The 24302-nt window shown below is 38.9% G+C and overlaps 6 protein-coding genes and 1 long non-coding RNA gene across 15 annotated transcripts; 3 read left to right on the forward strand and 4 right to left on the reverse strand.

The window, feature by feature from the left end:
• Positions 1–132: 132 nt before the first annotated feature.
• On the reverse strand, positions 133–9727 carry nprl3 (NPR3-like, GATOR1 complex subunit). Of its 9 annotated transcripts, none has more exons than XM_069525631.1 (14): positions 9294–9718; positions 8480–8549; positions 7570–7608; positions 6674–6806; positions 5695–5769; positions 4674–4827; positions 4402–4483; positions 3969–4106; positions 2895–3051; positions 2357–2463; positions 1982–2111; positions 1229–1418; positions 944–1136; positions 133–504 (listed from the first exon to the last, which is right to left on the reverse strand). In XM_069525631.1, the coding sequence occupies exons 1-14, from the start codon at positions 9487–9489 to the stop codon at positions 339–341; spliced, it is 1830 nt and encodes a 609-aa protein (XP_069381732.1). In that variant the 5' UTR covers positions 9490–9718; the 3' UTR covers positions 133–338. The 9 variants fall into 9 exon arrangements, with proteins under 9 accessions (XP_069381732.1, XP_069381731.1, XP_069381739.1 ...); XM_069525630.1 differs by having other exon boundaries at positions 4402–4486; XM_069525638.1 differs by having other exon boundaries at positions 4402–4486; positions 5334–5769; positions 9294–9699.
• Positions 9728–10599: 872 nt separating this feature from the next.
• Positions 10600–11629, reverse strand: LOC109634200 (hemoglobin subunit beta-A). Its single transcript, XM_020094517.2, has 3 exons — positions 11358–11629; positions 10902–11124; positions 10600–10809 (listed from the first exon to the last, which is right to left on the reverse strand). The coding sequence occupies exons 1-3, from the start codon at positions 11447–11449 to the stop codon at positions 10678–10680; spliced, it is 447 nt and encodes a 148-aa protein (XP_019950076.2). The 5' UTR covers positions 11450–11629; the 3' UTR covers positions 10600–10677.
• A 500-nt stretch (positions 11630–12129) lies between these two features.
• Positions 12130–13103, forward strand: LOC109634204 (hemoglobin subunit alpha-A-like). Its single transcript, XM_020094522.2, has 3 exons — positions 12130–12454; positions 12538–12745; positions 12849–13103. The coding sequence occupies exons 1-3, from the start codon at positions 12360–12362 to the stop codon at positions 12975–12977; spliced, it is 432 nt and encodes a 143-aa protein (XP_019950081.2). The 5' UTR covers positions 12130–12359; the 3' UTR covers positions 12978–13103.
• A 1677-nt stretch (positions 13104–14780) lies between these two features.
• LOC138407859 (uncharacterized) lies at positions 14781–15997 on the forward strand. Its single transcript, XR_011241180.1, has 2 exons — positions 14781–15201; positions 15733–15997. It is a non-coding gene; the product is annotated as an uncharacterized lncRNA (long non-coding RNA).
• A 918-nt stretch (positions 15998–16915) lies between these two features.
• LOC109634202 (hemoglobin subunit beta-1-like) lies at positions 16916–18253 on the reverse strand. Its single transcript, XM_020094520.2, has 3 exons — positions 17749–18253; positions 17171–17393; positions 16916–17091 (listed from the first exon to the last, which is right to left on the reverse strand). The coding sequence occupies exons 1-3, from the start codon at positions 17838–17840 to the stop codon at positions 16963–16965; spliced, it is 444 nt and encodes a 147-aa protein (XP_019950079.2). The 5' UTR covers positions 17841–18253; the 3' UTR covers positions 16916–16962.
• A 1332-nt stretch (positions 18254–19585) lies between these two features.
• LOC109634201 (hemoglobin subunit beta-A-like) lies at positions 19586–20584 on the reverse strand. Its single transcript, XM_020094518.2, has 3 exons — positions 20352–20584; positions 19930–20152; positions 19586–19836 (listed from the first exon to the last, which is right to left on the reverse strand). The coding sequence occupies exons 1-3, from the start codon at positions 20441–20443 to the stop codon at positions 19705–19707; spliced, it is 447 nt and encodes a 148-aa protein (XP_019950077.2). The 5' UTR covers positions 20444–20584; the 3' UTR covers positions 19586–19704.
• Positions 20585–21712: 1128 nt separating this feature from the next.
• LOC109634203 (hemoglobin subunit alpha-like) lies at positions 21713–22671 on the forward strand. The gene is made up of 3 exons (XM_020094521.2): positions 21713–21972; positions 22060–22270; positions 22422–22671. Exons 1-3 carry the CDS (start codon positions 21878–21880, stop codon positions 22548–22550), a joined length of 435 nt encoding a protein of 144 aa, XP_019950080.2. The 5' UTR covers positions 21713–21877; the 3' UTR covers positions 22551–22671.
• The last annotated feature ends 1631 nt before the right edge of the window (positions 22672–24302 follow it).

The following is a 24302-nucleotide window of genomic DNA, read 5'->3' on the forward strand; positions in this document are numbered from 1 at the left end:
CTGGAATGATGATTAGTCTGTGTGCCCCTCTGTGGTCAGTACAGATGATCGGACACATCTGGGAGAATGGACGATGAGGTTAAAACCCCTCTACACCAATCTTAGAAATATTCACAGTGAACACTTGAGGTATTTTCTGTTATGTACAAAATAATTTAATATTGTAAACAAACATTTGGCTCGTAGAGCTAAAACACTTTCTAGACCTTGTAAATCTGCACACATTAATGCAAGCACTTTGTAGTCAGATTTTGAAATCCTGATATTGCTGTGTGCACAGCAGACTATTAAGTGCTCATCATTTCCAGTTGGTGAGAGCAGATAACGTCGCTGTGCCATTACTCCATGGGTGACTGGAAGATTGAAATAATGGGATCCTCATGGTTGGTCACCACAAGGACACTGCGGAACTTGTCAAACAGCGTCTTGAGCTGCGAGCGCCTCATGTTCTCATTGTACATAATCTCTTCCAGGTGATGATGCCCCCGGAAATAGTGCAGCAGCCTGAAAGCAGTCAACACAACAGGCAGAGGAGTGGGTCATTCTTCTGGATCATTAACTCCATATATCAACCATGAGACAAGACTTTCACAGCTCGTGTATAAAAAAAATTGTTATTGTTCAGAAGGTGTCAGAATCCCTGATTGTTGCTTCCTTCACATCCTACTTTCAATCCTCTCAGCTAACAGCTGGAATATTATCTCTACAGTAGTTCCAATTAAATTTCTCAAAATTGAATGCAATTAAAATAACTTATTTTCCAAATCATTACACAAATATCTTTATTCATACAATTTCTCACTGGATCTTCCCTAAGACTATAAACCATCTGTTCATCTCACTGCAATAAAGCAAAGAGCAAAGGAAAGAGTAGAAACGTTTGATACAAAAGCAAAAAATTAAATATATATAATATATGTTTATTAGAGGCAAGTTTGGTTACCTGGCAAACATCCGTAGATCCTCTGGGTTTTGTGCTGCAGGGATGTTAAGAATAACCTGCCTCTCATGCTCTGACAGGCTGGCCAGCAGCGTCTCCGTCATCCTTTTATTTAGTGGAGAGTCTCCACCAGGCAGCAACTCTGCACTGGAGTTGTCCATACTAGGACTGGTGAGGGTCATATCATCGCTGCTGGCTACAAACAGAGAACAGACACACAGACAAAGATTATGTATTTGATACACCTGAAAGAAAAGTGGCAGAGAAGCGTGCTGAAAGAGGACATACTTGGGGAACCGAAGCTGAGAGCACTAGGGGTGCTGAGACTTCGGCCTCCTACTCTGGCGGCCAGTGGAGGGTCTTCTTCCCTCAGCCCAGGCTCGTCCTCACTCGGCGGTACCAGCAGGCAGACATAAGTGTGCAGCTGGATCATCAGGCGGCGCTGAAGCATCCACACCACCATTTGGATCAGCTGGGCCTGGTCAAGGGCAGAGCAGCAAAAATTACAAGTCAAGCATAGCCGTTACAAGTGGAGTCGAGGACAAACATCAAACCAGTGAGGCAGTGAGGCTGAACACGCTCATGTGCCCAACCAGGTCAAATATGTTTTAACTCAGTCGTGGGGAACACAAAAGCTCAAAATAGAGGCAGAAGAAATAACCACGGCTCGGATCTTGTTCTCATAAAAAATGGAAGCTGCAGACGCTGGAGCTGATGTCCCTTTGCCATTTATAATTCATCCCTGATGCTCAAACTGATGCTCTGCCAAAATTCGATGGGTCACAGGTGAACATCCAATGGGCCTGTCTTTACAAGACACCATCTACATTTATAGTATTAGCCCTGTACATATGATGGACTCACTGGGAAATAATGTCACTTCATTTGTTTTTTTATTTAAAATCAAATGATGTCATTATGTGTAAGAAAAAACAGATGATGACAAAATAAAAGCCAAGGAGGTTGTCTCACTCGGTCACAACCAGTCCTTTGTAATATTAATATTATATTTAACATACTACTACATATCAATAATCCTACCTCCTGTGCAGGAGCCTCCAGGGGGTTTCGGAACTCAGCCAGTGAGACAGGTAGTGAGAACTTGGCTAACATGGTTGGAAGATCATGACCAGGAAACTGCTGAGCAAAGTGCTCAGCCAGCGGCGAGTATCTGTCCAGGGAGAGACAGAACATGTTATTCCACAACACAGAGCTTGACCATTAACACAACAATTTTGAATACATTTTCCATAGCCTTGTAAGGGAAAGTCTATTGTATAGAGTTCTAGTTATTTAATAACTCATGCTGAAGTGCAAGCTAGGTGGGTGCACAGCAATATTATTTATTATCATTATGTCATTAGTTGTGTAGAAACCAGTAGAGACGACTGGCGGTCACATATCAGGGACACTCACAGGCAGATGTTGGCATGGGGAGACAGCATGTACACGTTGTTCTCGCACAGTGGATAGATGATGATTGCCTTGCCCCAGTAAACCAAGTGTGCAGCGATTTGAAAGATCTGAGTGGGAAATATTTTGCAAATACAATCAATGACATGAAATAACAGCAACTAAACATGAGCATCAAAACCATTAAAAAGTGTTGAAGGAAAATAAGGGTAACTTCTCATTTTGAAGAGGTACTGAATGTATATATATTGCCCACTAGATGGTGGTAAGACACCATCGACAGAGTAACCTCCTTTACTAGTATAGTTTGTATTACATCTCAGACACTAATATTAGTATTACGTGCATGAATTGCTATTTAGGATTCGCATTTAAAAGAAAATGTTTTGAAATACAAAACAATCACTGAATTGTTTATTTGTGATCACTGAATGAGCTTAGTCATTGTATGCTGCGATGAATATTTTTTTAGATTATAAATAAGTATGTGTAAGATGAGTTGTCTTATAAAGAGCAGCAATGATGTGCGACTGGTCTGCACCTGGAGTAAGGCCAGGTCAGCGTCCTGGGCAAGCTGCTGCAGGTTTTTCACCGCTGAGCAGGTCTTGATGAGACGGACCATTGCAGGCGAGCAGTCCAGAGGAAGCTGACTGAGTAGAGCCTTCTCACTTTCCAGTAGCAACAGAGCGTGATACGGTCTGGAGGATCAAACAATATAAGATGCAGCTTTAGTGCCAGCCAATGAACAGAAAAAATTATATCACAGAGCACAAACTGACAAATATGATGAAATAAAAATGACCTATGCATTTTTTATTCAGCTGCAAAATACAGGAATGAAAATGAGAAGCAGATGCTGATCACAACTCTACTGTAGTAAAGATGAGGAAACAATAGGTGGCAGTATGGTTCCCACAGACAATAAAATATTATGTCAAGAGCAGTGGAGTTAACAAAATAATACTCTTAATCACCTGTGAATGATGTTTGGAACGCTCTGTCAATACTTTGACATAACAAATGAGTAGATTAAGAGTGTATCCAATAACACAAATTAAGAATTATAATGATCCTGTTAAATGAGATGGTCACGTATAGGGTCTGTCACAGTCATGAGTTTATTACTTATTTTCATTACTTATTATTTCTTTAACCAGATCAAGTTCAGATATTCAACCTGTCACATTCTAAGATGACAACGACTCATTTTAAGGACTTGCAGCCGAATTAAATTAGAAATGAACGCTAGGGTTCTGCATTTATGGGCAGAAACAGAGGGAAAAATACTAACAACTAATAGTAAATTACACATAATAGCTTAAAAGGAGCCTCATTTAAATATAACATCAGGAAATGTTTCCTCTATGATAACTTGTGATATGTATTTATGCTGTGAGAAGGGGGCTGCTGGGTGGAGTATCTGTGGTTCTTTGTGAAAAGACATTTTTAGCATAATAGTTTGCAGCTGCTGCCAGAGGTGCTGCCAGAGGTGTTATTTTAAAAGCTTCAACTCAGAGTGTGAAAAAATTCCCTATATGATTTAGTGTAAGCAAGATAGTCTTCTCCTGTTCAAATATAATGATGAGGTAAAAAAAAAAAGCGTACTGTAACACACCTTATGGCCTTAAGGCTGCACTCTAATGCCTCTGGGGGTATGTGGTTGCCACCAATCCTGTGGATCTTGTGGGGTAAACAGAAACTCACCTCCAGCCAGTTGTTAATATGTAGTCGTACAACACCAGTTGTACAAAGGCTGAAACATCATCAATATCATGATTAATATTAACATCAGATGACAGTGTTTTCTTAATGAATAAACATAAGATCATTATTTTCCATTAAAAATGTAATTATTAAATCAAAATTTCAGGAAACAAACATCAGTTTATGGACAGATATTGCAAAACATGACTGAGCACTTCTTGCATTATCTTAGCTGTACACCTCAATATCAGAGTCAGCTATGTGGACAATATATACTGTGTATGGAAAGAAAAGAGAAAGAAATTGTGAAACAAATTAATACAACAATAAGCCTAATCACACACCTGTCATATGCCTCCCTCAGGACCCTGGCTAGTTTACATTTAGGAAGAATTTGTCTAAATGGGGACTGGGGGCTTCCATCCGCTGCTGTCAAAGAAAAGAAAAACAGGGATCTTGTGTTATTTTTTAGTTAATGAGCTCCTAAACTAAAGTGATTAAACAATAACGCATCACCATACAGTTGAAATACTGACAAGCTGCATTGTTCTATAATGAAAAAGACACTGCAGTAAATTTGCTGTCAGGTCTGAGGTGTGAGGAGTGTGCGTCTCACTCTCAGTCGTGGTAGTGATCTCATCCTGGACGGCCAGCATCAGTTTGGCCTCTCTGGTCAGGTACTGGCAGCGCCGCTCCTCGTGCTGCAGAGCGATGGCGATTCGGCGCGACAGGTTGTGCATGCAGCTGATGACGGAGGGGTCGGCGTTTGCCTGCAGAGGCCAAAGATGAGAGGGAGCAAATATAAAAACATGTTGTATGTACTCAACTCAATGCTTACACATTATACTACATTTACAACACCATGTGTAGCTCAACATTTATGTCAATCATACATGGACCTTCATGTGACGTAAAGATCTCAGCATGTAATACGCTAATTAAAACAGCATGAAACTTTAAAAGAAGATTTTGATGAAACATTGTTATTTTCGATGTTGGGCTCATCGTCATCACCGATGTGATCTCTTTGCATTGTGAAAAAGCTCTGGTGGTACTTTTTGTGTAATAAGATCACTAAATTAAAGAACAAGCAGATTGACATAAAATTACTTGCTGGTGTAAACATTTGAACTAAACTGGACCCACACTGGGAAAACACTCAATGAGAATGTATTTTTTATGATCTGCCAGGGTTCAAGCACCTCAGTTACTAGGCAGATATCACTGAAAAAACATTAGTGTGCATTTCCCCCATCTAAGCTTTACTGACACTTACAAGGTACAGTGACTCAGCATGGGCAGGAACAGGCGGCGCCTTGTAGGCCGGCATGATGAAGCATAATTGCTTGGCCCTGCCGCCCTAAGAGTTCCAATGCTCTCATAGATAAAGTATAGTGGAATATTATCACTCACACACACACCACACAGATTAACAGAACACAACAAGTATGTGTCCCACCCACACTCAGCTGACTTAATTGTGCCAAAAGTTTTTAATTAAGTTGTAATATTAGAATATTAACATATAAACTCTGTACTATTATATTAGCTGATAGCTCTCTATGTTAACAAACACACAAACCATCAAAATGTCACAATGATTCTCAACAATAAAAAAAAAAAAAGTATTTTCATACCCTTAGTGCAAAAACCACATTAAACAAGATCATCGTGGGCATCTCTCTCTTTGGTGAAGGATCTGTTTTAGAAACCTACATTGAAACAAGACATATTTTTAAATGAAGCATAATGTAAATAAGGTTTATAATAATATGAGCAAATAAGACAAGTCAGTTTATTAGGTAAGTGCGTTCTAATACAGGACTCCTTCATGAAGGTTATATTGTTAATTTATTTACTGAAACTACTTTTAATTCAACTGTATAGTCATTTTGGAGGATGCAGTTTAAGGTGCTGTTGAACTGTATTATAGGCTGGACAAAATAACACCTGTCCATGCAATGCATTGCAGTTCAACAGCACTTTAAACTACAAATTCTAAAATGACAATACATTTAAAACAACACCTCTCTCAAAGTTCTCATAATAAGCTGAATTGTTGTAAAGTATAACCTGTATTAGATTGCATTAGTTAGCATTAGCAGAAGGCCAATCATAAATGTTGAATAAAAGCTGTACAAGTACAATGATGTGCAACAGAGGACAATAATTCAGCAATAAATCAACCGAGTTTGAGATTGCTGAAAGGTTTTGTTTTGTTGAGACTGTGTCGGGCAAGTGTTGACCAAACAGACTTTGTAAATACACCACATTGCTTCTACATGTTTTTGTCATTTTCTCTATTTTCACTATCCCCAGTGAAATACCTTTATCCTTGCCACACAGGCAGCAAATCTTCAGACTAAGAAGAACCTGTCAGTAGGGGGCACTGCTGAGGCTAAGATCTGCCAAAATTCAAAGCTGACAATCATTTAGAGGATCAGTGATAAATGACCACATAGCTTCATCAAAGCCAGATGGCAAGACGCATCAACACTATGATGGGACATTTCAAGAAAATGCATGGACTTCAGTGCATGTCTGAAAGCAGCTTTACTGACATTTTAGTTTACAGAATTACCCTACATACTTTCATATGGCCTCATTTATTCCTACCTGAATGATGGGTGGATGCTGGAGGAGAGTTGGGTGACCCACAAACCGAACATTGTCTATCTTCAGTTCAAACTTCTTTCCACACATGTCGGATTTGGTGGCCAGGATGGTGGCGAGGATGATGTCAGAGAACCTTAAAGAAGGATGATCAGCTTCGATGAGAAAGTGTGCAGGGTGGGAAGAGAGGTTAGAGCACAGAGACAGCTGGGACAAGTGCGAAAGTTTAAATTAGCTCAGTTTGTGTACATGTTTCACAGTCCTGTCTACAAGAGGGGTTGCATTAATCAGATGCATCTGCCTGTAATATAATTCGACAGTTAGAGTATAAATTAAAAAGGCTTGTGTGGCTACTGGAGAGGAGAAAAGAAGAAGAGCTCTCCTGGCAGAAAAAGTGAAGTTGCTGTATGTATATAGAATGTGAAAGACTCATGCTGGTTTGACTGGAGTAACTCATGCTGCAATCAAAGGGATGAAAATCAAGCCGATGACTTTCAGTATAAAATTATAACTCATTGTTGACTTACCTTCCTAAAACAATTTGAGAAGAAGGTTTTGTAGTTTGATTTCCATTTTGTTTTATAATGGTAGAGTTAATTAGAATAATATTAATTCAAACTTAAGTTATAATTATTTTAAATGTAATTATTGTGATAAAATGTTGGATTCATTTATTTTATTCTTTTCAAAAAGGCACACGGTACAGAGGAAAGCAACACTGAACTCCCAATTAACCACACACTGATTCACTGGATCTGCTACAAACTATTTACGAGGATTCTTTTTAGATTAGGGTTGGGGATCCATATAGGACACAAATTAGGAAAGAAGGGGGTAAAAAAAAAAAGACAGGGGTGATCTAAGCGGAGGAAAGGTGGTTTAGAATGGTTTGGTCTTACCCTGCTACCAACTGTTCATCAGTTAGTGGAGATTGTTCCCTGAAATGCGAATTGGGCCATAAAAAAGAAGAAAAAAGCAAACAAAAGGGAAAATGCAACAAACAATTGGGCTGGATGCATAAAATGCACATTAAAACAATCCGAACAAACATGTGATACCGCGATGTCAGTCTGCTGGTGTGCATGTTGATTCAAGCGAACTTCCAGTTAACCCCGTCCAAGGGTTTATGTCATTTTGGGTGACTAACAACAAAAAATCTTTATGTGAACATGTAAGCGTAAATGTCAAACTGTCATGACAAAATATTTTAACATGAATCAACCTGTTAAACTGGAGTACACAAGCCTGGTTGAAATGAGGTCAGTGGGGAAAAAATACATTTGATGGTGTTGTCCCAGAGTTTATCCGATTACGCCTCATGGGCTGACGTGTTAAAAGTCTACAAGCGGTCCCACGTGTGGCTAGACATGTTACAATACCATTTTTCCCTTCTGAATACTGATTCCAATAACCGGACTTTGTGTGTCGGCTGATACTGAGTGCCGATCCAATACCAGTGCTTTAAAAAATAAAAATAAACTTCTTATATAACGTATTTTAACCCTGTATTGAAGTGTTCATTAATATCACTGGCTCGGGTTACACCTTAAGTGTAACACAGAGTGAGGTGATATATGTTTTAAATTGTCACCAATTAGTACAAGACCAACAAGAGACCCAAACCCTAACCCCCTTACCCCATGAGCTACATTAACCATGGGCCAGTACCTCAAAGAGTTTCTTTGGGGAGGTGAAGAAAAAGGAAGAAATACATTTTGAAAGTAAGAGTCATGTGGATCTCAGAAGGGGCTGCAGTCAGTTGAATTATTACTACAAATCTGTTGAAATTAGATGAAAGCCAACACATACCTTGAGTCGCCATCCTGATCTTCAAGACCATCCCCAGTTGTGTTCAGTGCATACGGACTCCGCTGTTTAGCTTGTGGACAGAAATAACAGTGTAAGTTAACATGTTGAATCCAGTTGGAGAAATAACACATCAGTTAAAGATTTGGTCAAGTCGAGAACCACGAAGACAGCGTGAAACTTTCTCCTGTCAAACTCAGGGCTCTTATGGTATGAGATATCATTGTTGTGGTCTTTTCCAATGTGTTCAGCCATTTCCATATAATGTTTGACTCCTAAGTTATCTTGTGATGTCATGACACCTCATTGTCAGATCTCAGTTGGTTTTCCACTTGTGTAACAGCTTGATGTGTTTTACAGGGTGTGGACAAAGCAGCACATGAAAAAAGACACTGCTTTTAAAACAACAAAACAATAGTCATATTAATTGTTTATCATTGTTTATTCACACAACTGTCCAAAGCTTGTGGGCAAAGACAGATTCTTGTCTGTCAAACCATCAGCACTGAGACAGTCTAAATCCACACAAGAACATTGAGGAACTTTTGATCTGACTGATTTTCCTTCAGGTCGATAATCAGTGTAGCGGGTCATTCTAAACTCAACAATCACAGCAGGCGCAAGAACGATTACAGCCACTTGGAAATCTGTGCACTGTATAAAGACAATACACATTGCTGAGCAGATGAATTAGGCTGGATCAGACTGTGAAGTGTTACTATCACTAGGTCCAGAGTTAGTGAGAGAAAACCTCTGATACCACAGAATCTCAGGTATTTGACAGCCGCTAGTTGATGCTAATGCTTCGCCCTCCTACCTGTGAGAGATGACGGACACTGGGCCGCTCTCTGGAAAGGGTACCGGAAGAGGAGCTTGTTCCCTCGGCTGCCGGAGCTCACCAGTATGACGCTAATGGGGCTGGTTTTATCGCCAGTTTTGTACACGCTGTTCTGCGACCGGCCGTACATGGGTTCGCGGTCATCTGGTAAACCGGTTGATGGGTTTAGCATCATATTAGCATCCTAGCTAACTTGGCGTTAGCCTAACGACACAAAACAAAGTCAGCAGCGAACAGTGAACTTCAGCCAACTAACAAGTGAAGCTTGTATTAATGTACAGCTCACACCGACACTCGGCATGAATACTAAACTACAGCAGTTTCTACTTTAAGGCAGAGCTGTAAAATCTGTGCGCACATCACTGTGCTCCTCAAGTTGTTTTGTGTCACTTTGAAAAGTGGTCGACTGGAACGAGCGATCGCGGCAATAACATTCCTACCCTCAGCTTGCTTGCTATGAATAAATAAAACCGTATGAAAATAATAATAATTCATAAACCACAGAGAGCCAACACATGCTATGTGTTTTTATTTCTTTGTGAAAATGATAATAAATGAAAAACACAGAGAGCCAGCACATTCTTTCTTTCTTTCTATGAATAACTAAAACTATAAGAAAATACGAGAGCCAACTTCTTTCTTTCTATAAATAAATAAAACCATATAAAAATAATCATAAATAAAAAACCACAGAGAGCCAACACAAATGTCTTTCTTTTTTTCTTTCTTCCTTCATTTCTTTTTATAAATAAATAAAACCATATAAAAACAAATAATAAACCACTGAGAGCCAAGACTCACATTTAATTTAAATTCTTAGATTTCTATTAAACACCTTCCTGTCCAGCTATGTTTTTAGAGAATGGTTCAGTTTGGCTTCCAGCCACTGCCCCCATGATGCAGAATTCTGATGCTCTGGTATCATTTATTTCAGATGACCACACCCGTTTATATCAAACTGCACAGTTTTCAATACACCAAAATAGCGGGCAAAAGTATTTTCCTTGTAATAGATAAGTCAGTATGAATTATAAAATTTTACCTAATTTACTTAAATCCTGCATTAAGCAAACATTTACTGATTGTATGGACTTGAGGATAGAGGAGTTTGTCCTGAGTGACAGACGATGGATCATTATCCCATCATTTTAGCTGTTCTTTTTTTATTTTTTGCTATTTGATTGAATTTATGTAAATAATTATAATAAAAAATTGCACTTAGCCAATGAGTAGAAAACTAAATAAGAATCACACCTCCATGAATAAATGATCACACATAGATACATGTCTTCAATTTGTCTTTTATTTGATGCATTCGGGAAAGGTTTCTCTGCGGGATGTGAGAGATTGCCTCTCCTGAGCCTCAGTGGTACTGTTTGCCCAGAGCAGACACAACCACAGCCAGGAACTTCTGCCAGGCCTCCTGGACATCAGCGGTGAAGACGGAGGGGCCGAACTTGGCAGCCACGCACACACTGATGCACTCAGCAAGAAGCTGTGAGGGAAACAGAAAGACAGGGATGCATTTATAGAACTAATAAAAGAAAAGTTAGAGTGAGTGCAGGCAGAGTCAGAGATGGCACCTACCCTGAAGTTATCAGGATCCACATGGAGCTTCTCAGAGTGCATCACGCTCAGCTTGGTGTAGGCGTTCTTGATGTCGTCCATGTTCTTCACAGCTCTTTCCAGCCCTCCCATCACTGTCTTGCCATGCTCTGCAACTTTCTCATTTCCCAGGATGGCGGCGTTGCTGGACAGGTTGCCAAATGATGTGAAGTGTCTCTGAGTCCACGGATATACAATCAAAAGCCTGAAATGATAAATGCAATGCAGAAAGACATTGATCAGTGACACGCTATAACAAGAATGTGGAGATACAAAGCTCCAAGAAAACTATCATAATATAATACTAATAATAGTAATAATAACAACAACAACAATAATAATAATAATTACTTCATCTCTATAAATTACAGAGTGCTGAACAGAAAGAAACACATATAGCTATGTGTATATAAATGTGTATGTGAATGGGCAGGTTACCTGGTCAGAGCCTGGGGTCCAATCTCCCCCACATCGATTTTTCCCCACAGGGAACTGATGGCGGCGCGCTCAGGACCTGACCACTGGACCATGGTGACGACGTTAAAGTTTTCTTGAGCTTTTTCTGGAGAGAAAAAAAGAGATAGCCTCTGATCACAAACCTTTAGCAAAGACCTGCCTTTCCTGGGGTTTTTATTAATTACCCATTGCCACACCTCTCAGGCCTGGAAGCATTTGATTGGTCCAGAGTTGAGGAGAAGTTGGGTTGTCACCTGCAATGGAGCTCTGCCTGGAATAAACTGATAAGAATAAAATGTGGATTGTCACTAAGGCTGATAAATTGAAAAATTACTTAATGAAATTTTAATAAATAACCTGAAGCATGCATATTCGTTTGATTTTACATTTTCAAAATGTTTATATAATGTCTTTAAATAAATGTCAACAATCTCCTTTTATCCTCTCTCTTTTGTTGCTCTTCAGCCTTCGTCACAATGAAAGATATTCCTGTCACATGGGCTATTAAGTTTTATGTTGAAAAGAAAATAACTGTGCCTTAATTTAACAGCTCTATCCTCATAATGATACATTTTCCATCATGAATGAGTTCTTGAATGATCAAATGTATTAAAAGACTAAGTGTATAAGCCATTAAAATGGCTCTTTAGGCAGCTTGAAAATATTACGGTAATTTATTCCATAGAATTTATGTCAAGGTTTTTCTTTAAGTGGATGTGCAGACAAAGTCAAATCCATTACATTTTCAGTGATACAAAATCATTGAGTCAAATGGATAAATAGAGAGGGGAGTGGTTACATTTATCTCAAGAAATGCTTTGGAAACTCTGTCAATTTCTATGATAGAGGTGTGGTCTGGGTTGATGGGTGCGGTACAGTTTGGTTTGATATAAAAAAAGACAGTTGGCAATCGACCTCAACAGCATCGTCACATCAGAGTCATTTTTTTTCTTTCTGTTGTGAAATCCTGAAGAAAAGGCAGACATGAGTCTCTCTGGGAAAGACAAGCGCGTGGTGATGGAAATCTGGGAAAAAGTGGCCCCAAAGTCTGCTGAAATTGGAGCAGAGGCTCTGGGCAGGTACAAGTCTTCTGTTTTTTAAATGTACATGCTGTCACTTGTTTTTTTCCCCATCATTTATGCATTTGATCCCCGTCTGGCAGGATGCTGGTTGTTAACCCACAGACTAAGACCTACTTCAGCCACTGGGTGGACCTGACTCCTGAATCCACACAGGTGAGGAAGCATGGAGCCACCATCATGGCGGCTGTTGGAGAAGCTGTGGGACTAATGGATGATCTTCCAGGAGCCCTCACCAAACTCAGCGAGCTGCATGCCTTCAAGCTCAGAGTGGACCCTGCCAACTTCAAGGTATATTCTCGTTTATAAAGGACACAGACCATGTTTCCTATATCTTCAATGTAGACTGAGCATTTTTTTCACCTGTTGCTGACATCTTCTTGCACAACCACAGATCCTGGCCCACAACATCATCCTGGTCATGGCCATGTACTTCCCCAACGACTTCACTGCTGAGGTGCACGTCTCCGTAGACAAGTTCCTGCAGAACTTGGCTCTGGCTCTGTCCGAGAGATACCGTTAAAATGCAGTGAGCAGCGACTGCATGTTGACCACATATGTCTGCACAGCAATGTCTAAATGTCCTCTTTTTTTTTTTTTTTAAAGAAAGGCCTTGGTAAATAAATGAAATAAATGTGAAATATCCAAATGTTGGTCTCCTCTTCATTGTCTGTCATTCTCTGGCGGCTCTCTCATATCATAAATTAAATAAAATAAAATTTGATGATGTTGATGATTATTATTATTAGTTATTATTATTGTTATTGTTATGAGTAGTAGTATAAGTAGTATTGTCGTTATTAAATATATATATATACACTCAAAGTCTTTAGGGCTAGGCTTTTGGCTATAATTTAAAATAAGCTAAGATGTAAACGTACATAAGATAATGTGTGTGTGTGAGAGAGTGAGTGTGTGTGTGTGTGTTTGTACGGCTATCTTTGTGAGGGCCAGTTTTAGCCTTCAACCTATGGAGTGAGGACATTTTTGTCAAAGTGAGGACATTTTGGCCAGTTCTCACTTTGAGACTTTACCTTTAATGGACTGTTTGGGGGTCAAGACTTGGTTTTAGGGTTAGAATTAGGTTTAGGTTAGGGTTAGGCATTTAGTTTGGATGTTTAGGGTTTGGGTAAGGGACTGGGGAATGCATTATGCCATGAGTGTCCTCACTAAAAGATCTGTACAAACGTGTAAGAGAGAGAGAGTTGGTATATTGTGTGTGAGTCTGTGCATAAGGAAGCATCTCTCACTCACTCACACACAATGTTAATTATCCTTCCATTATTATAATAATTGTCATTATTATTATTACATTGTTGTTGTTGTTACTGCTGTTGTTATTATGATGCAACATGACATTTCGAAAATGATGTGAATTTTACAAATTGAGTAGACTATAATGCATGATGATGTTACATGAACACAACTTTCAGAGACGTACATTTGACTGTTTAGCCTTTGTTTCATGTAAAACTACATTGTGTTTTGGGAAGCAGTTCAAAAACCATTCTCTTTTTCAAATTTTGTTTTTTAATATAAGATAAATATAATTTTTTTAATATTGCTCATGTATTGTTTAATTTTCAATTACATTAATCTGAAGCCAAAGGTACCATTAACCTGACATAAAACCATTATAACATATCTGGCAGCAAGAGGGAAATCTTCTTAAACACACACAGTGGCAGATTTGTTGCATCTGAACATTTATTCATATATTCAGATTGAATGAATCCTGCTGAAATGCATTGAAATGGGCTGGTATAGTGTACAATTTACTTGGTCAGTAAACGCTGTGGGCTCCTCAGTGTAAACTTTATGTTATGATTAACACATTTGCCTTTTTTTAAATTCGTGGCGAACTGGAAATGAACTTTGAGAGCTTTTATTTGGCTCGGTATGAAAACTGAACACGACCATTTCAAGTATTTCTATGATAGATATTTGAATCCTCACCCACAGATTAAAGAAATCGAAAAAGTATTTATTTCTTTGTTTGTTTATTCATTTATATATTTTTTATTTCTCCCAAATGACAAACTTTTCAACGAAACTTTAATGGACCCAAATATAAACCAAAATGATTTGGTCAGAATCGACATATTATAATTCAGAGAACAGATGTGGCGAAGATAGCAGGTGTTTGAAAAGCTGCATCTGTTCCGTGTGTGACGCTGCCTTCATTCTGATTTTAAAATCTTGTCTCTGCGATTATTTAATATCAAAGGATTTGATTATCAGCTGATGGCAACACGATGAGCAGGGTCAGGAGAAGCACGCCGCCATCGCACGGTGCGTTTGTGAGGGTTATCTGAAGCGGAGCAGGCGCCTGCACAGGGTGGATCAACTGGAAGGGAAACAAGAGCGAGTTTGGAAAGTGTGCAGTGGATGTTTTCATCCAAGAAGCACGCGTGGCTGAAATTTCTGTCTGTTTTATTTTCGTTATAATCGAGAGATCCCATCAGTGGAGGCGAATTGGAGAACCACTGACTGATCCACGAAGGACTTGGACCATGTATGTCACTTATTCAAATCAGTTTCCACTCCTGTTTGTTGATTTATTTATGCTCACGTCACGGCAGCTCACGGTGACACTTCAGACTGACTCCACGTGGGTGGAGAACGAGGGGAGACGTACAGCTGCTGCACATCTGGAAACTCACACACTCTCTGGCGGCCAGAACACATGGTGGCACGCACAGACGCGTCACTGCGGAGGTTTAAACTAACCTCTGCACCTCTGACAGGTAAAATACGACTTTTTTTTAACCAAAGCATCTACCAACGCCATAAAGATAAGATAATCCATGTATTGTCTAACAGCAGTGAAAAATAAGTATTTCAATGAGTATTTCATATTATTAATATGACAGAGAAATTGCATGGATAGAAAATGATTCTTGCACGGTTAGTTTAAAAATCTTTGTTTAAATCTGTGTGTATTATCTAAGCTTATAATACAATATAAAACATTTTCTTCCCTCGTCTTCCCATTGAAAAAAAAACTAACAAACCATTTGAACCCTTTCAGTCACACAGGCCCTGACAAATACAACAAAAACATGTTTGTACTGACTCATGTTAAAAATGACTATTGAGATTTTGTATGAATATTGTAATGATGTGCATGAGAAGATGACGAATATCATTCACCTGGAAAAAATACAATAATTTACTATTTGAAATTGTGGATAGGGGTGCTATCATATAAAAAAGTGCCAACAACATTTATAAATCGAAACAGAAAGAAATCTATTTCTGTTTGTAATTTTTCTCAGTTTCTTGGTAAGGGAAGTGTGATTTCTCACCGTATGACGTCAGAGGCGTTGGCAGTCACCCAGTCCAGCTCCGAGCACTGATTCGGAATGATTCAACAGCCACCGCTAGAGGGCAGCCCATGACTGCATATTTTACTGTAATCATTAATAGGAGGTTTGTTTTGTGTACCCTGCTCATGTTCTTCTTTAAGGAAAACAAACATTGTGTTATTCTTGCAAACTACTTTCTCATCATTTTCCCCAAGACAATAAAACTGCGAACTCATCCTTTGTCTCCTGCCTTTCACTGCATCTCTACTTTAAGTACATCTGTATATACCTGGCATTGTTTATAATGACTCATCTGTTGTAAACCAACTCTGATGGAGAAACCATTACAACTGTATGTGTGTGTGTGTGTGTGTGTGTGTGGTCCAGGTATTTCTATTGTGGGGACCTAAATTTGTTTGCACAGTCTCATTATGGGGAAGGCCAAGGTAAATTCTTCAATTTGAAAGTGAAGACATGTTTTGCGTTCAAGTTTATATTTCCCAAAAGGTTAGGTTGAGGTTATGGTTTAGAGTAAGTCTCAAGGAAATCAATGTAAGTCAATGTAGTGTCCTCTGAAGTCATGGAGACACAATGTGTGCGTGTGTGTGTGTGAGTGTGTATTATAATGTGTACCTCAGACAGTGTAAGAGCTTTCCATGGTTCTCAACTTTTACATAACATTTTAACTATCTGAATAAGCGTAATAACCATTGAATTTAAATGTATATATGTAAATATGCATGTGTGTATATACATGTATACGCACACAAACACATACGTGTTTGTACTTACACCTAGTGAGGACATTTATTGACATATTACATTGCCTAGGCCCTTAACCTAACCTTAACCATCCAAACTAAATGTGTTACCATAACCTTCACCTAATTCTAACCCTAAAACCAAATCTTAACCCTCAAACAGCCCATTGAAAAAGTGAGGACTGGTCAAAATGTCCCCACTTTCCAGAATTGTCCTCACTCTGTAGGGTCTATGCATAAAATAGTCTTCACAAAGACATAAGTACAGGAACACACAAGATTGTAACAGTTTTTTTTAATACATTTCTCGCATTTCTTACGCATATTGAAGAAACATTGAAATGATGAGTGAAACCTTGCATGATGACAGGACACTAATAAAACACACAGGGTGTTTGAATACAAGTTTTATTTAGTTGTGTATGTGTTGCTCAGCTCTTCAGTAGTACTGACTCCCCAGTGCATCTACCACAGCAGACAAAAACTTCTGCCAGGTCGCTTGGACCTGAGGGTCCAGGGCACTCCTGAGTTTGCAGGCGACGGCGATGGTGATGCAGTCTGCCAGGAGCTGTGAACAAAACCACAACATGTTATGAATCTGTGTCTGTTTGTGAGTTATATTGGATAAATATGTGTGATAGACCTACTCTGAAGTTATCAGGATCCACATGGAGTTTTTCATAGTGCAGCCGGCTCAGAGCAGCATATGTATCTTTAATGTTGTCCATGTTCTTCACTGATGCATCCAGTGTCCTCAGCACCAATCTGCCGTGCGCTGCCACTTTGGCATTGTTCAAAACAGCAGACGCTGTGAATATTTCACCAAATGAACCAAAATAACGTTCTGTCCAGGGGTACACGATCAACACTCTGTCAACACAAGGGACACACTTATTTAACTTATAGCAAATACAACTTTTCTGTTTAGTTCACACATTTTTTAGAGATGTTGTCTGCATTTCTTTAATTCAGCCTCTTGCAAACACGGATGAGGATATAAAGCTATACATTTTAATTACACAAAATAAAAAAGACAGCAACTTACAGTTGGCAAATAAGGGATTTGAGCTTAACATGAAACAAATAGTAGATATAATAAATCCTGCCATTCCAAACAAACAAATAATATCCAAATGTTTTCAGTCAACAAAGTACACACTTGTATTCCATGTATTCTACACTAAAAAAACATGATATGAAATTTGTTCACAGTCACATCCTCTACCTTGCAAAAGCGTCCGGTCCAACCTCGTCGATATTAACTTGTTCCCAAACAGCTCTGACCGTGCTGCGCTCCTGGTCTGTCCACTTCACCATGGCCTCTGTGTCATCAATAAAAAATAATAACCTTCTGTTCAACGATGAGAACAGCAGAGAGTCAGAGGGCGTCTGATTTCAGCAGCTTACACTGAAGGATGATGAAGATGGTCAGTCACTGATACATTTGGATTCATTTGTTAAATCCAAGGTCCCTGACAGTAAAAATGTTTCTCACTCAAACATTATTCTTCAACTTTTCAAATTCCCTTGGCCACCAGTCTCTTTCCAGAAGCTGCTGAACTTAGATTAAACTAAGCCTCGATATCTGAATATTCAAGGCTCCCTCCGCCCAAATAAATCATCAAGACTCTCAATATCAATAAGTCGCCTTGTGGTGTTTGGCTCAGACACTATAATTTATTTCTTGTCCTCAAGTGACCTGAAGCCACGAAATGTGTGTTTTCTTTCTAACCGCTGAAATAAACAAATGATAAATGTTATGCTTTTGTTGTTTTCAAGATTCAGTAACAGTGATACGTGATTTACCAGCTGACAAAAAGAGGTCAAGGCTTGTATAGCACAGCACAGCCACGGTTTCAGGGAACCTATAGTGGTCTTGGGGAATGAATAAGTGTTTGCCTCATGATTTATGACAAGCAGAATAAACTAAATAAGGGTGGAACGTAATATTGTGGAAAATGATTTAATTTATCAACGATTCATTTTTCATACCCATCACCTCGCGATGGGAACACATCAATGGTCAGGTTGATGGTCATTTAGGAACAGGAATAGGTTCCATGTGAAAGAGCAACATTTTCAGGAACGACCCTGAGTGACTTAACCCAGCCTGTGGAATTCCGGGTGACCCTGTAGCCATCTGTTGTGTTGTAGTTTTACGTTGTTGCTGTCAGTTTGCCTGTGAGCAGGACAAATAGATACAGAGAAACATTTCTCCCTGCTGCCATTGGCTTTTTAAAAGAATATATATATTTATTTATTGAGACCCTGCAGTTTAACGTTTTTATGTTATTTTAAATGTGTTATTTTATAATTATTGTCCATGTCTTATGTTCAGCTTGAGGTTTGTGTCAGTACTGCAGTCTGTACTACCAATCGACCAATGGGTACAATAAGGATCCTTGATCCTCGAGTGTAGCTCGGGATGGTAAATACACTTAATCAAGCTTTACCTTCTCAATTTTGGTTTTGACAAAACATCTTCCAACCTAATTTCTATTGATAATGTTTAAATTACATTGTTTTAATTTGACTAACATGTGGTAATTTGTTTATGTGCTGGAGACCTGCTTTACTAAATATGTTTGTAAGCCAAAGAATAAGTAAGTCTGTTATCAAGCATGATTATTAGTTTATTCCACAACATGTCACCTTCATGCCACACATCACATGGCTCCCATCCCATATCACCACATACTGCACCTTTTGGAACTAATGGCTCTGTTCTGAACTGTTACATTTTGTTTGCTTAAAATAACCCCAGACTCAACACACATCCATCCACACAACCGATGTGATGTGAAAAACATTACATGTAATCTTTTAAACTGTGGATTGAAGTGCTCACTCACAGATGTGTATTTTATTTATGGGTCATAATCATTTACAGTGAATATGAGCTGTTATTTAAACCATTCACTAAATTGAGTTTAGGCAACAAAACCACCCACGGTTCATATCATTATTTGCTTGTTTAAATTTTGTAGAAATTCATTTTAATTTCTAAAAGAACAATAAAAACATGGTTTTTGACTTTTACAAATGATCACAGACACAAAAAATGCATTGAAATTGAGTTTTATTGTTTGTGTTTGGCAACAGTTACAAGGCAGAAGAAGAGACATTTCAGCACTTGCAGGACTGCTGCACATTATTTGACTGGACCTCCATCTCCTGAGCCTCAGTGGTACTGTTTGCCCAGAGCGGACACAACCACAGCCAGGAACTTCTGCCAGGCCTCCTGGACATCAGCGGTGAAGACGGAGGGGCCGAACTTGGCAGCCACGCACACACTGATGCACTCAGCAAGAAGCTGTGAGGGAAACAGAAAGACAGGGATGCATTTATAGAACTAATAAAAGAATAGTTAGAGTGAGTGCAGGTAGAGTCAGAGATGGTCACCTACCCTGAAGTTATCAGGATCCACATGGAGCTTCTCAGAGTGCATCACGCTCAGCTTGGTGTAGGCATTTTTGATGTCGTCCATGTTCTTCACAGCTCTTTCCAGCCCTCCCATCACTGTCTTGCCATGCTCGGCGACTTGCTCATTTCCCAGGATGGCGGCGTTGGTGGACAGGTTGCCAAATGATGAGAAGTGTCTCTGAGTCCACGGATATACAATCAAAAGCCTGAAATGATCACAACACAGAAATGGAAGAAAGACACAATGAACCTTGACAAACTTAATAACAAAGTGAGGATATAAAGCTCCAAGAAAATGTTATTGTAGGAATAAGAATAAGAATATCTGTAAAGACATTTTCTTAACAAAGGTACAAAGAGCTGATCATGCAGAAACACTTTGATGTATGTGAATGGGCAGGTTACCTGGTCAGAGCCTGGGGTCCAATCTCCCCCACATCGATTTTTCCCCACAGGGAACTGATGGCGGCACGCTCACAAGCTGACCACTGGACCATGGTGACTATGTGAAAATCTCCCGATTTTGAATCAAACTGGTTTTCTGAAATCGAGCCTTTATTGTCTGAATATAAATGTGCGGTACTTCAAGTTTTATTCATTACTGCTAGCTCCACCTCTCCGCCCAGCAGACATCTGATTAGACAAGATGCATTCAACGATTAATGACGTACACCAACGATCGGTGCCAACCGAGGAGAGTGACGTTACTTGGAACAAAATTGTTTTTTTTAAAAGATAGCGTACACACGATACGAAAAGCCTGTTCATATGTAACTGCTGTTTGTTAATTGAGGTTTCAACTGTTTCAGTAATTAGTTTGCAATTGAGCACAACCGTTCTGCAGTAAATTCCACTTTCATGAATGGTGAAGCCTAATGACGTTCAATTGTTGTTGCAGCGGTTTAAAAAAGTGTTACTTTTGCTGCAGGATTATTTTAGAGTGGTTTTGTAGTTTGTGCTGCAGTGAACATGCAGAGAGAATAGGTTGAGAGAATAGAACGCATATTGAAGTGTAATCATAATATGAATATTATTATGATATGATGTTATATTATATTATAATTAATCCAAGAAAATAATAATTTACATACAACATTTGTAACAACATTAATTACAAAGTACGAAACAGAAAGAAAAACACATATACACAATTCTATACACAAAATATATTCTGATACATAGACTGAGTAGAATGCATATTCAGGTTTGACCCTCTAAATTATCATATTTGTTGATACAGTTATAAAAATAATAATAATAATAATAACAATAAGAATAGGAATAGCTATAATAAATATCATCATCATTATCCACATATTGTAAGTGTTAGATAATAAACATAAATATTATATTATCTATCATTATTATCTGTACAAAATAATAATGATTTTGTTATCATAATAATAATGTATGTCTTATCCTCCTGAACAGAAATAAATCTACATGCACATATATATATATATATATATATATATATTGTCTGTGTATGTGTGTGTGTGTGTGTGTGTGTATCAAGAAAAACATAAAATAATTTACAAACTTGAAAATCAGTATATTGTATATTATAGATATTATGAGTTTTCCCACATTATTACGATTTAACGTAAAAGTGACTTTTCTTTTGGAAATGTTTCGGCACATTTCTCATTTATCTGAGCCTTTACAAATGTTCACTCAAGTAAATTCTAAGTCTAAACTTCCATCATTTTCTTGGCAGCTATTGATTAATAGGGAGTGGTAAATTTAATTTGCTTATCAAGTACAAACTGGCAATGAAAACGTCGAGCGGTTTCTTTATCGGAGGTGTGGTTTGGATTTGATCCGCGGGCGTGGCGCTGTTTGGTTTGATATAAAGACACTTTGACAAAAACCTCCTCCACAGCATCTTTTCATCCATATTCTCTCTGAATCCCTGAAAAACAAAGGCAGCCATGAGTCTCTCAGCGAAAGACAAGACCCTGGTGAAAAACCTGTGGGCCAAAGCTGAGGGGAAGGTCGCTGAGATCGGAGGCGAGGCTCTGGGCAGGTATGAGATCCACGTCTAATTAAATCTAGTTTTACAATTGTACCAATGGCACAACTCATTTTTTAATTCTGTGTTTGTGCTCTTTAGGATGTTGGTGTCCTCCCCGCAGACCAAGACCTACTTCTCAGAGTGGGGGACTGATCTGACTCCTCAGAACTCTCAGGTGAAGAAACACGGAGGGGTGATCATGGGAGCCGTGGGCATGGCCGTGAAAAACATCGATAATCTCACCGCGGCCCTGAGCAGCCTCAGTGAGCTGCATGCCTACAAGCTGAGGGTGGATCCCTCCAACTTCAAGGTGAGAGCGTAACAGAAAGATGTCTCTGTCAAAATCTGCAAACATTACATTCAAATGATGTGAAATTAGAGCCTACATGTTCTGGTCCTGTCTCCCATTTTGGGCTTTAATGTCTGACCAATCTAACCATGTGTTTTTTGCACAACTGCAGATCCTGGCCCACAACATCATCCTGGTCATGGCCATGTACTTCCCCAACGACTTCACCGCAGAGGTCCATGTCTCCTTCGACAAGTTCCTGAACTGCCTGGCCTGGGCTCTGTCTGAGAAGTACCGCTAAAGCTGGAGCCAGGCAGCAGCACCCACTGACCTCACATGTGGCGCATCTGCGTCCCACAGTGTCCAGCAACACTGTCTCTATGTAGTGGGCTTGTTCAATAAAAAGACAAACATAAAAAAAAGTGCAGTGTCCTTTTGATCATTTCCAGTGTTGAGAGTTTTTCCAATTTTTAAAGAATGAATCACAATAGGAAATTCAACCAAACCATGGTACAATAATATTATTAATAATAATAATAATAATAATAATAATAATAATAATAATAATAACACCTGAAGGGAGTTTTTATGACAACTGAAGGCTACAGGTTCTTTTTCATGTTTGGAAGGGGAGGGTGAGGTGAAGGGTGTTCAGCTGCAACATGCAATTTCAATATTAGATATCACAAAATTCTACACACTAAGCTTACGATTGTTTTATACCCAGCTCTATGTCCAAGCGCAGCAATTCGGAAAACAGGAAATTCTGACAGGGCGAATGAAACAAATATGATTGGCAGATACAAATGGGACAGAAGAAAGTTGACCAATTGGGTGGACTGAGTAGAAATGTACCCACTTCTAGATCCAGGCCAATTTAAAAATGTAGTGATCAATGTAATCTTTTCAGGTTGTGGGGGTCTTTCCTGATTGTTTGTTGCTATAACAACACTAAAACTATTGTCACGAATATATTGAGGTCATATGATGCAAGGGTCTTCAATTTGATGACAAGGACAGATCAGTGTAACACAAATAAACTTTTAAATATAAATACTCTTCCTATTCAATATGTTTATTTTTAAATGATTCAGTTCCATAATGCAGACAACACTCGAATTCTGCTGAAAATATCAAATTGAAATCTAAATATGGGATTAAGGGCCAAAAGAATAGAATTACTCTTAAATGGGATCATTTGTGAGACTGGTGTAAGTGGCTGTGTTTGTACACTCAAACGCCCTCTGCTGGTGTCAATTAACAGCGTATTTCATGTCAAATGGCTTTATTGTGAGACTGCCAATATGAATGGCTTTGAGGATATAAAGTCTTTTCCATTTCTTATATTCAGCTCCGCAAATAGCCGAACACCACCACACCAACCTGTTCTTAGTAACAAGCTAAGAGCTGAGTAGACAGTAAATGTTCAAGAATCCTCACTTCACTTCACATCAAGGAACACAGAGCTCAGTGTGCTGCACTCTGAGAAACTACACTTGGATCCTGACAACTTCAAGGTAGAGAAGACTGTGGAGCTGTTGTTGTCTCCATGTGATGAGTGTGTTTGAGAAGCCTCCTCACCTCTCATGTTGTGTTGTGTTGCAGCTGCTGGCCGACTGCCTGACCATCGTGCTCGCTGCTCAGATGGGTACAGACTTCAGTGGTGAAGTGCAAGCAGCTTTGCAGAAGTTCCTGGCTGTGGTGGTGTCCTCCCTGGGAAGACAGTACCACTAGAGAGCTGCAGCACAAGAGAAGACAGGAACACTTTCTGAGATGGGAATAAAATAACCCTAAATAACTGCACAGAAGTACTGACCAAAAATTAACAAACTTCTACTGGTGTTTATCTGAGTTTACAAATATAGTTTACACTGGTACATAACCTGTTGCAACAGGAGACTTATATTCAAACTCAGACACTGATACTCAGACTCAGACTTTTTAACTCTTTCAGACTACATAATTTGTAATTTTACTTATACATAACAAAAACAACATAATGACATATAACAATAATAATAACACCAACATTAAAACATATATATATATATAT

This window comes from Paralichthys olivaceus, chromosome 5 (genome assembly GCF_024713975.1).
Source record: "Paralichthys olivaceus isolate ysfri-2021 chromosome 5, ASM2471397v2, whole genome shotgun sequence".
In the NCBI taxonomy this organism is placed as follows: Eukaryota; Metazoa; Chordata; class Actinopteri; order Pleuronectiformes; family Paralichthyidae; genus Paralichthys; species Paralichthys olivaceus.

Bases quoted from the DNA above. Each gene is read 5' to 3' on its own strand.
- LOC109634200 (XM_020094517.2), bottom strand. From the start codon at position 11,449: ATGGTCCAGTGGTCAGGTCCTGAGCGCGCCGCCATCAGTTCCCTGTGG. The intron at 11,125-11,357 runs GTAACCTGCCCA...TTATCATTTCAG, and splicing joins GGACCCCAGGCTCTGACCAG to GCTTTTGATTGTATATCCGT. The intron at 10,810-10,901 runs GTAGGTGCCATC...TTTCCCTCACAG, and splicing joins TGGATCCTGATAACTTCAGG to CTTCTTGCTGAGTGCATCAG.
- LOC109634201 (XM_020094518.2), bottom strand. From the start codon at position 20,443: ATGGTCCAGTGGTCAGCTTGTGAGCGTGCCGCCATCAGTTCCCTGTGG. The intron at 20,153-20,351 runs GTAACCTGCCCA...TGATCATTTCAG, and splicing joins GGACCCCAGGCTCTGACCAG to GCTTTTGATTGTATATCCGT. The intron at 19,837-19,929 runs GTAGGTGACCAT...TTTCCCTCACAG, and splicing joins TGGATCCTGATAACTTCAGG to CTTCTTGCTGAGTGCATCAG.
- nprl3 (XM_069525630.1), bottom strand. From the start codon at position 9,489: ATGATGCTAAACCCATCAACCGGTTTACCAGATGACCGCGAACCCATG. The intron at 8,550-9,293 runs GTAGGAGGGCGA...TCTGTCCACAAG, and splicing joins GTGTCCGTCATCTCTCACAG to CTAAACAGCGGAGTCCGTAT. The intron at 3,052-3,968 runs GTGTGTTACAGT...TTGATCCTCCAG, and splicing joins TGCAGCCTTAAGGCCATAAG to ACCGTATCACGCTCTGTTGC.
- LOC109634202 (XM_020094520.2), bottom strand. From the start codon at position 17,840: ATGGTGAAGTGGACAGACCAGGAGCGCAGCACGGTCAGAGCTGTTTGG. The intron at 17,394-17,748 runs GTAGAGGATGTG...TTGTGTTGACAG, and splicing joins GGACCGGACGCTTTTGCAAG to AGTGTTGATCGTGTACCCCT. The intron at 17,092-17,170 runs GTAGGTCTATCA...TTTTGTTCACAG, and splicing joins TGGATCCTGATAACTTCAGA to CTCCTGGCAGACTGCATCAC.
- LOC109634204 (XM_020094522.2), top strand. From the start codon at position 12,360: ATGAGTCTCTCTGGGAAAGACAAGCGCGTGGTGATGGAAATCTGGGAA. The intron at 12,455-12,537 runs GTACAAGTCTTC...CCCGTCTGGCAG, and splicing joins GGAGCAGAGGCTCTGGGCAG to GATGCTGGTTGTTAACCCAC. The intron at 12,746-12,848 runs GTATATTCTCGT...GCACAACCACAG, and splicing joins TGGACCCTGCCAACTTCAAG to ATCCTGGCCCACAACATCAT.
- LOC109634203 (XM_020094521.2), top strand. From the start codon at position 21,878: ATGAGTCTCTCAGCGAAAGACAAGACCCTGGTGAAAAACCTGTGGGCC. The intron at 21,973-22,059 runs GTATGAGATCCA...TGTGCTCTTTAG, and splicing joins GGAGGCGAGGCTCTGGGCAG to GATGTTGGTGTCCTCCCCGC. The intron at 22,271-22,421 runs GTGAGAGCGTAA...GCACAACTGCAG, and splicing joins TGGATCCCTCCAACTTCAAG to ATCCTGGCCCACAACATCAT.